The following is a 10,000-nucleotide window of genomic DNA, read 5'->3' on the forward strand; positions in this document are numbered from 1 at the left end:
TTACTAAATTTCACCAGAACGCAGCTCCTGGTTCACTATTGCATCGCGTCCGCAAGCAGGCACTCGTGCACGGTGACATATACCGTGCTACTTTTGACCTAAAAGACAAGAAATATGCTGTGATCGGCAGTGGCCTCGGTGCTGACAATGCAATCGACCTTCTTTATAGTGTGGTAAGAGAGAGAGAGAGAGAGAGAGAGAGAGAGAGAGAGAGAGAGAGAGAGAGAGAGAGAGAGAGAGAGAGAGAGAGAGAGAGAGAGAGAGAGAGAGAGAGATACTTGATACATTTTATTGGTCACTGAGTAGTTGAACTTAAGTTCTTACCTTTTATATATATATATATATATATATATATATATATATATATATATATATATATATATATATATATATATATATATATATATATATATATATATATATATATATATATATATATATATATATATATATATATATATATATATATATATATATATATATATATATATATATATATATATATATATATATATATATATATATATATATACATAAAACCATTTAAAGATTTTGATTTTATTTTTGTCTTGAACATGTTATAGGTTTGAATGTTCTTTAGGGTTTAGGGCAGCTAGTTCCACGCTTTTACTCTTCTGAACCCTATGTTTCCTGGAGTGGAAGGGTCATATTGTGTGGGTCTCTGGTTCCTTGATCTGTTCTAGAAAATGTTGTCATCAGCAGATATGTATAATGAATTAAAGACAAATATATATATATATATATATATATATATATATATATATATATATATATATATATATATATATATATATATATATATATATATATATATATATATATATATATATATATATATATATATATATATATATATATATATATATATATATATATATATATATATATATATATATATATATATATATATATATATATATATATATATATATATATATATATATACCACAGCTCTTTCAAGACTTTTCCTAAAGGAAGGTAATATAGATTATATTGTAGATTAATTAACCCATAATTTGTATGAATGGGTTTCTCACCTTTTTTGAATATTGGTATTACACAAGCAATCTGGAGATGTTGAGGAAAAGAGCCTTCTCTGAAAGCTTTGTTAATATATACAATAAAGTGAGAAATTTCATCTATACATATTTTAATATTTATGCATGCTGATGTCGTGACGAGGTGATGAGGATTTTAAGATTTTTGATGATGGATCTCACCTCAGATGTTGTTGGATCGAGAGAGAGAGAGAAAAAAAAAAAAAAATAGAGCAGGTTCGGGTAATAAATAAGATTTAAGTGGAGCCGGAGATGACTGAGTATTAGGTGTTGAGTTACCAATATTTCATAAATATTCATTAAAAGCTTGTGCAATTTCTGTTATTATTATTTGTTTTCAAATTAGATGGATTCTATTTTTTTTAATATTATTATTTCTTGATAATGTATTTTCTTTAATCATATATGAAGTCTTTTGAATTTATATTTATAGTAATTATTCTTTCCTGCTCTTAGAACTGAAGTGTTTTTCGATATTGCCTAAACTTTATTTATTTATTTATTTTTTTATAAGAAAGGGGCTACTTGGCACAAAGATTTTGGAATTTCTTATGATGTTTAACGGAAGTATTTATGGCCTTTTTTTTTTCTTTATGTAAGAGAGACGCTGGCCAAGGGCAACAAAACTTTCCCCCCCCCAAAAAAAAAGAAAAGTCAACTGAGATGCCAGTCCAATAAAAAGGTCCAAAGCGGTAGTCAGATAATGAAGGATAAGTGTCTTGAAACCTCCCTCTTGAAGGAAGTCAAGTCATAGGAATGTGAAAATACAGAAGCAGGCAGGGAGTTTCAGAGTATGCCAGAGAAGGGAATGAATGAATGGATTGAGAATATTGGTTAACTCTTGCATTAAAGAGGTAGACAGAATAGGGGTGAGAGAAAGAAGAAAGTCTCGTGCAGCGAGGCCGCAGGAGTAGGGGAGGCATACAGTTAGCAAGATCAGAAGAGCAGTTAGCATGAAAATAGCGGTACAAGACAGCTAGAGATGCAACAGTGCGGCGATGAGAGAGAGGCTGAAGACAGGCAGTTAGAAAAGAGGAGTTGATGAGACGAAAAGGTTTTGATTCCACCCTGTCTAGAAGAGCAGTATGAGTGGAACACTCCCAGATATGTGAAGCATACTCCATACATGGACAGATAAGGCCAAAAGTGCAGGGTGGTATCGTCAGCGTAGGAGTGGATAGGAGAAGAAGTTTACTTTAGAAGGTTATTGATGAATAATAAGAAGAGAGTGGGTGACAGGACATAATCCTGAGAAACACCACTGTTAACAGATTTAGGAGAAGAACAGTGACCGTCTACCACAGCAGCAATAGAACAGTCAGAAAGGAAACTTAAGATGAAGTTACAGAGAGAAGGATAGAAGCCGTAGGAAGGTAGTTTGGAAATCAAAGCTTTTTGCCAGACTCTATCAAAAGCTTTTAATGTTTTCAAGGCAACAGCAAAAGTTTCACCAAAATCTCTAAAAAAGGATGATCAAGACTCGGTAAGGAAAGCCAGAAGATCACCAGTAGAGTGGCCTTGACGGAACCCATACTGGCGATCAGATAAAAGGTTGTGAAATGATAGATGTTTAAGAATCTTCCTGTTGAGGATAGATTCAAAAACTTTAGATAAGCAGGAAATTCAAGCAATAGGACGGTAGTTTGAGGGATTAGAACTGTCACCCTTTTTAGGAACAGGATGAATGTAGGCAAACTTCCAGCAAGAAGGAAAGGTAGACACAGCTGAAAGAGTTTGACTAGGCGAGGTGCAAGCACAGAGGCACAGTTTAGGAGAACAATAAGGGAGATCCCATCAGGTCCATAAGCCTTCCGAGGGTTTAGGCCAGCGAGGGCATGGAAAACATCATTACGAAGAATTTTAATAGGTACCATGAAGTAGTCAGAGGGTGGAGGAGAGGGAGGAACAACCCCTGAATCGTCCAAGGTAGAGTTTTTTAGCAAAGGTTTGAGCAAAGAGTTCAGCTTCAGAAATAAATGTGATAGCAGTGGTGCCATCTGGTTGAAATAAAGGAGGGAAAGAAGAAGAAGCAAAGTTATTGGAGATATTTTTGGGTAGATGCCAGAAGTCACGGGGGGGGTCAGATCTTGAAACACTTTGACACTTTCTGTTAATGAAGGAGTTTTTCGCTAGTTGGAGAACAGACTTGGTTTGGTTCCGGGCAGAAATATAAAGTGCATGAGATTCTAGTGATGGAAGGCTTAAGTACCTTTTGTGGGGCACCTCTCTATCATGTATAGCACGAGAACAAGCTGTGTTGAACCAAGGTTTGGAAGGTTTAGGTCGAGAAAAAGAGTGAGAAATGTACACCTCTATGCCAGACACTATCACCTCTGCTATGCGCTCAGCACACAAAGACGGGTCTCTGACACGGAAGCAGTAATTGTTCCAAGAAAAATCAGCAAAATACCTCCTCAGGTCAATCCAACTAGCAGAGGCAAAGCACCAGAGGCACCTTCGCTTAGGGGGAACCTGAGGAGGGATTGGAGAGATAGGACAAGATGCAGATATGAGATTGTGGTCAGAGGAGCCCAACAGAGAAGAGAGGGTGATAGCATAAACAAAAGGATTAGAGGTCAGGAAAAGGTCAAGAATGTTGGGCGTATCTCCAAGACGGTCAGGAATACGAGTAGGGTGCTGCACCAATTGCTCTAGGCCATGGAGGATAGCAAAGCTGATGGCTAGTTCACCAGGATGGTCAGTGAAGGGAGAGGAAAGCCAAAGCTGGTGTTGAACATTGAAGTCTGTAAGAATGGAGATATCTACAAAAGGGAAGAGAGTCAGAATGTTATCCACTATGGAAGTTAAGTAGTCAAAGAATTTCTTATAGTCAGAGGAGTTAGGTGAGAGGTATACAGCACAGATAAATTTAGTTTGAGAGTGACTCTGTAGTCGTAGCCAGATGGTGGAAAACTCGGAAGATTCAAGAGTGTGTGCAAGAGAGCAGGTTAAATCGTTGCTCACATAAACGCAGCATCCAGCTTTGGATCGAAAATGAGGATAGAGAAAGCCTCCTACGGCTTCTCTCCTTCTCTCTGTAACTTCATCTCATGTTTCCTTTCTGACCGTTCTATTGCTGCTGTGGTGGATGGTCACTGTTCTCCTAAATCTATTAACAGTGGTGTTCCTCAGGGTTCTGTCCTGTCACCCACTCTCTTCTTATTATTCATTAATGATCTTCTAAACCAAACTTCTTGTCCTATCCACTCCTACGCTGATGATACCACCCTGCACTTTTCCACGTCTTTTGATAGACGTCCAACCCTTCAGGAGGTAAACATTTCACGCAGGGAAGCCACAAAACGCTTGACTTCTGATCTTTCTAAAATTTCTGATTGGGGCAGAGCAAACTTGGTATTGTTCAATGCCTCAAAAACTCAATTCCTCCATCTATCAACTCCACACAACCTTCCAGACAACTGTCCCCTCTTCTTCAGTGACACTCAACTGTCCCCCTCTTCTACACTGAACATCCTTGGTCTGTCCTTTACTTATAATCTGAACTGGAAAATTCACATCTCATCTCTAGCTAAAAACAGCTTCTATGAAGTTAGGTGTTCTGAGACGTCTCCGCCAGTTTTTCTCACCCCCCCAGCTGCTAACTCTGTACAAGGGCCTTATCCGTCCATGTATGGAGTATGCTTCACATGTCGGGGGGGGAGGGTTCCACTCATACTGCTCTTCTAGACAGAGTGGAATCAAAAGCTTTTCGTCTCAACAACTCCTCTCCTCTAACTGACTGTCTTCAGCCTCTCTCTCACCGCCGCAATGTTGCATCTCTAGCTGTCTTCTACCGCTATTTTCATGCTAACTGCTCTTCTGATCTTGCTAACTGCATGTCTCCACTCCTCCCGCGGTATCGTTGCACAAGACTTCTTTCTCTCACCCCTACTCTGTCCATCTCTGTAACGCAAGAGTTAACCAGTATTCTCAATCATTCATCCCTTTCTCTGGTAAACGCTGGAACTCCGTGCCTGCTTCTGTATTTCCACCTTCCTATGACTTGAATTCCTTCAAGAGGGAGGTTTCAAGACACTTATTCATCAATTTTTGACCACTGCTTTGACCCTTTTATGGGACTGGCATTTCAGTGGGCATTTTTTTTTTATTGGATTTTTGTTGCCCTTGGCCAGTGTCCTTCCTTCATAAAAAAAAATAAAGGAGGGAATAGAAAAGGGCTACTGTCAGTTGCCTCAGACACCTTTCTGTGAGGAAAAGAAGATGAGGTTTTGAAGAGAAAAGGTGGTGTTCTACAGATTGAAAATTAGATCTTAGACCACGAATGCTGCAGAAGTTAATGAAGAAAAAGTTGAGGGGGATGTCACGACACTTAGGGACGTCGTCAGAAGTGCAGCTCGACCTGGGGACATTTGTGGTCCCCTCTCCAGATGGGTTTTCCGAGGTTGGTGTAGGAGTCGCCATGAATTTTGAAATTTTGAGTGAAGTGTGTGTGTGTGTGTGTGTGTGTTATTAGGTGCTTTTAGTTTTGTGTAGAGGAAGAGAGTTGTGTGTTGTGGCCTGTTTATCATTGTTTTTCTTTGTATATATATATATATATATATATATATATATATATATATATATATATATATATATATATATATATATATATATATATATATATATATATATTTTTTTTTTTTTCTTTTTTTTGAGAAATACGAGTACTTACCATACAAGCAAATAAAAAAAAAATGTATGCGTTGAAACTTTCGTCACATCAGAATCAGTCATGCCCGGATACCAATTATATTCTTGTAAATCAGCCTTAAAGGCATCAATGGATGCGTTACCAAAGACTCGTTTGGTTGTTACAGTTTTAGGAGAGGAAAAGTAGCCATTATTTGATTTAAAAGATACTAAAAACAGGAAAATGAATACTGATGGAAGTATAATAAATCCCACTAAATTCATGATTGTGCAAGTTGTTTGTTGATTACCGTTGGAAAAAAAAAAGTTGTAAGAGTCGAGGAAGTTGGTGAAGGCATGTACCTTGTTATCATCGTTTAATATGTTTATGTTGAAGTCACCCAAAAAAAGAAAAAAAATAAAATAAATAAATGAATTTCTCTCCCTTATTCTTCAAGAATATTTTCCAAGGAAATTAGAAAGTTATTAAGATTAGAATAAGGTGGCCTATAGATAACAATAACTATAAACTTAAAGAAATATGTTACCTTTATAAACAATGACTCTATGTTAGTTTGATGAAGAGAGACATTGGGTAATTGTTGACATTGGAAATCTTTGTTTAAAAAATTGTAAGTCTCCCACACAGAATAAGCCTTAATATTGAAGAGATGACGTATGACATCATTTAGGCGGATTTTACAGAAGCCCAGAACATCAATGTAAATGTCACATTGATCCAAACACTGATCAAGGAATGATTCAAAGTGACTTGGCAGAATGATAATGTTGTATGACAAAAATTTTAGACTTTGCCTGGGCAAAGTAAAGTCATTTGGAATTGCATAAATGATAATTGCAAAGAGAGAGAGAGAGAGAGAGAGAGAGAGAGAGAGAGAGAGAGAGAGAGAGAGAGAGAGAGAGAGAGAGAGAGAGAGAGAGAGAGAGAGAGAGAGAGAGAGAGAAAGTCACCTAATTTTACAACTGAAATACCTTCAGAGATATAAGGAATGGCAAGGGGGAAGAAAAGTTGCTAGAGGCCTGCTGGTGATCCTTTAACTTTTTTTGCTGCTTATATTTGCCTTCTCTTTATATATATATATATATATATATATATATATATATATATATATATATATATATATATATATATATATATATATATATATATATATATATATATATATATATATATACTACTCACACTCTTTCAACATCTGCCTTTCCATCTTGTTGGAAGTTTGCCTACATTCAGCCTGTTCCTAAAAAGTGTGATCGTTCTAATCCTTCAAACTACCGTCCTATTGCTTTAATTTCCTGGCTATCTAAAGTTTTTAAATATATCCTCAACAGGAAGACTTTCAAACATCTATCACTTCACAATCATCAATCTGATCACAAGTAGGCCGCTCTGTTGGTAATCTTTTGGCTTTCCATACTGAGTATTGGTCATCCTCATTTAGAGATTTGGTGACACTTTTGCTGTTGCCTTAGATATATCAAAAGCTTTTGATAGAATCCGGCACAAACCTTTGATATCCAAACTACCCTTCTACGGCTTCTATCCTTATCTCTGTAACTTCGTTTTAAGTTTTCTTTCTGACCGTTCTATTAGTGCTGTGGCAGACGGTAACTGTCCTCCTAAATCTTTTAACAGTGGTGTTCCTCAGGGTTCTCTCTTCTCACCTACTCTCTTCTTAATATTCATCGATGATCTTATAAACCAAACTTCTTGTCCTATCCAGTCCTACGCTCATGATATCACGCTGTACTTCTCCACGTCTTTTCATCGACCCCCAACCCTTCAGGAAGTAAACAGTTAACGCAGGGATGCCATCTGATCTCTCTAAAATTTTTGATTGGGGCAGAGCAAATTTGGTATTTTTCAATGCCTCAAAAACTCAATTCCTCCATCTATTGACTCAACGTAATCTTCCAGATAACTATTCCCTCTTCTTCAATGACACTCAGCTGTCCTCCTCTTCTACAATGAACATCCTTTGTCTGTCCTTTACATAAGAACATAAGAACATAAGAAATAAGGGAAGCTGCAAGAAGTCATCACGCTTTACATGTGGCAGTCCCTGTATGAAATATACCTACCTATTTCCACCTATCATCCCCATCCATAAATCTGCCAAATCTTCTCTTAAAGCTCCCTAATGCATTAACAAACTTGAATGCTGAGTCCGTTCCATTCATCTACCACTATGTTTGAAAACCAATTTCTTCCTATTTCTTTATTAAAGGTTAATTTTTCAAGCTTGAACCCATTACTTCTTGTTCTGTCCTGGTTGCTAATCCTAAAAATTTTGCTTACATCCCTTTTGTTATAACCCTTATGCCACTTAAAGACGTCTATCAGGTCCCCTCTTAACCTACGTCTCTCTAAAGAATGTAAATTTAACAGTTTCATTGTCACCTCGTAAGGAATACTCCTCATCTTCTGTATCCTTTTAGTCATTCTCTTTTGTGCTATACTCTTTGTTACTATATCCTTCCTGTAATGTGGGACCAGAACTGCACAGCGTAGTCTAGATGAGGTCTGACCAGCGCCAAATATAACTAATATTACTTCGGGCCTTCTACTTTTAACACTCCTAAAAATGGATCCTAATACCCTATTTGCCCTGTTTCTGGCCTCTATGCATTGCTTTCCTTGACGGAGTTCAGAACTAACTATAACTCCTAATTTTTTTTCGTATCCTAAACCTACCAGTGTTTCGTTGTTTATTGTTTACCTACCGTGTGGGTTTCCTCTGCCTACTTTGCATTTATTGATATTAAACTGCATTTACCATCTGCCCGTCCATAAGTTCATCCTATCTAAATCTGCCTGCATCTGATTCTGACCTAATTAATCTACCTATCGTTGTGTCATCCGCAAATTTACTGATATCACTACTAGTCTATCACTACCACTACCACTATCCAAGTCATTGATATATATTAAAAACAACGATGGCACTAATACTGATCCCTGTGGCACCCCACTAATTAAATGACCATACCCGGATTTAGAACCATTTATTACAACTCCCTGTCGCCTGTCGCTTAGTCATGGCCTTATCCAGCCTAACACCTTCCCATCTATCCTGAGTGCCCAAACACGGCAAGTTCATATTTTTTTTTACCAACACGTTTATTATTGCCTCTTTTTTTTCTGAATTCAAGGACAGTATTCCTGCTTGACTTATCCCTAACATCATTTAAGAATTTACTTGCTGGAGTTGTAAGATGTGTTAGATTCATAGAGCAATCTAACACAGAATCAATGAAAATAAAGGTACAGACCAGTTTGAATTAAGCGTTTGGGCGTTGTCGTTTCCGGGTATTCCCCGACCTGCAGTCCAACCAAACCTTGTACTGGGCCAATTATCGGATTAGAGCCTATGTGTCACTGATAACCTCACTCCCCACTCACCACCTCTCTCTCTCTCTCTCTCTCTCTCTCTCTCTCTCTCTCTCTCTCTCTCTCTCTCTCTCTCTCTCTCTCTCTCCTAAGGGCAACAACTTATTAAACCTATTAGAAAAAAGCCCACTGACATTCAAAATTGAACTATAAGTGTATGGAAACCTCCCTCTTGAAGGAGTTCAAGCCATGGGAAAGTGGAAATACAGAAACAGGCAGGAAGTTCCTGAGTTTACCAGAGCAAGAGATGAATAATTAAGAATACTGGTTAACCCTTCCATTAGAAAGGTGGACAGAATAGCAGCGAGGCCGCGGCAGGAGAGGAGCCATGCAGTTAGCATGAAAATAGCGGTAGTAGATAGCCAGAGATGCAACATTGCGGCGATGAGAAAGAGGCTGAAGACAGTCAGTTAGAGTAGAGGAGTTGATAAGACGAAAAGCTTTTGATTTCACCCTGTCTAAAAAAGCGGTATGAGTGGAACCTCCCCAGACATGTGAAGCAGACTCCATACATGGGCGGATAAGCTCCTTGTACAGAATTAGCAGCTGCGGGGTGAGAAAAATTGGTAAGGACGTGTCAGAACGTCTAACTTCATAGAAGCTGTTTTAGCTAGAGACGAGATGTGAAGTTTCCAGTTTAGATTATAAGAAAAGGACAGACCAAGGATGTTCAGTATAGAAGAATTGAGAGTCACTGAAGAAGAGGGAATAGTTGTCAGGAAGGTTGTGTCAAGTTGATAGATGTAGGAATTTTTGAGGCATTAAACAATACCAAGTTTGCTCTGCCCCAATCAAAAATTTTATCAGATCAGAAATCAGGTGTTCTGTGGCTTCCCTGCGTGAACTTTTTACTTCCTGAAGGGTTGGACGTTTATAAAAT

The 10,000-nt window shown here is 37.7% G+C and overlaps 1 protein-coding gene across 1 annotated transcript in view; it reads left to right on the forward strand.

The window, feature by feature from the left end:
- The window catches only part of LOC135089446 (glutamate receptor ionotropic, kainate glr-3-like), an 88,141-nt gene that overhangs the window by 52,918 nt on the left and 25,223 nt on the right, over positions 1-10,000 (forward strand). The window contains exon 7 of the mRNA XM_063985024.1: positions 18-173. Coding sequence (XP_063841094.1) covers positions 18-173 — 156 coding nt within the window. The remainder of the gene's footprint in view (positions 1-17; positions 174-10,000) is intronic.

The sequence above is a fragment of the Scylla paramamosain genome, chromosome 33 (genome assembly GCF_035594125.1).
Source record: "Scylla paramamosain isolate STU-SP2022 chromosome 33, ASM3559412v1, whole genome shotgun sequence".
Taxonomy (NCBI): Eukaryota; Metazoa; Arthropoda; class Malacostraca; order Decapoda; family Portunidae; genus Scylla; species Scylla paramamosain.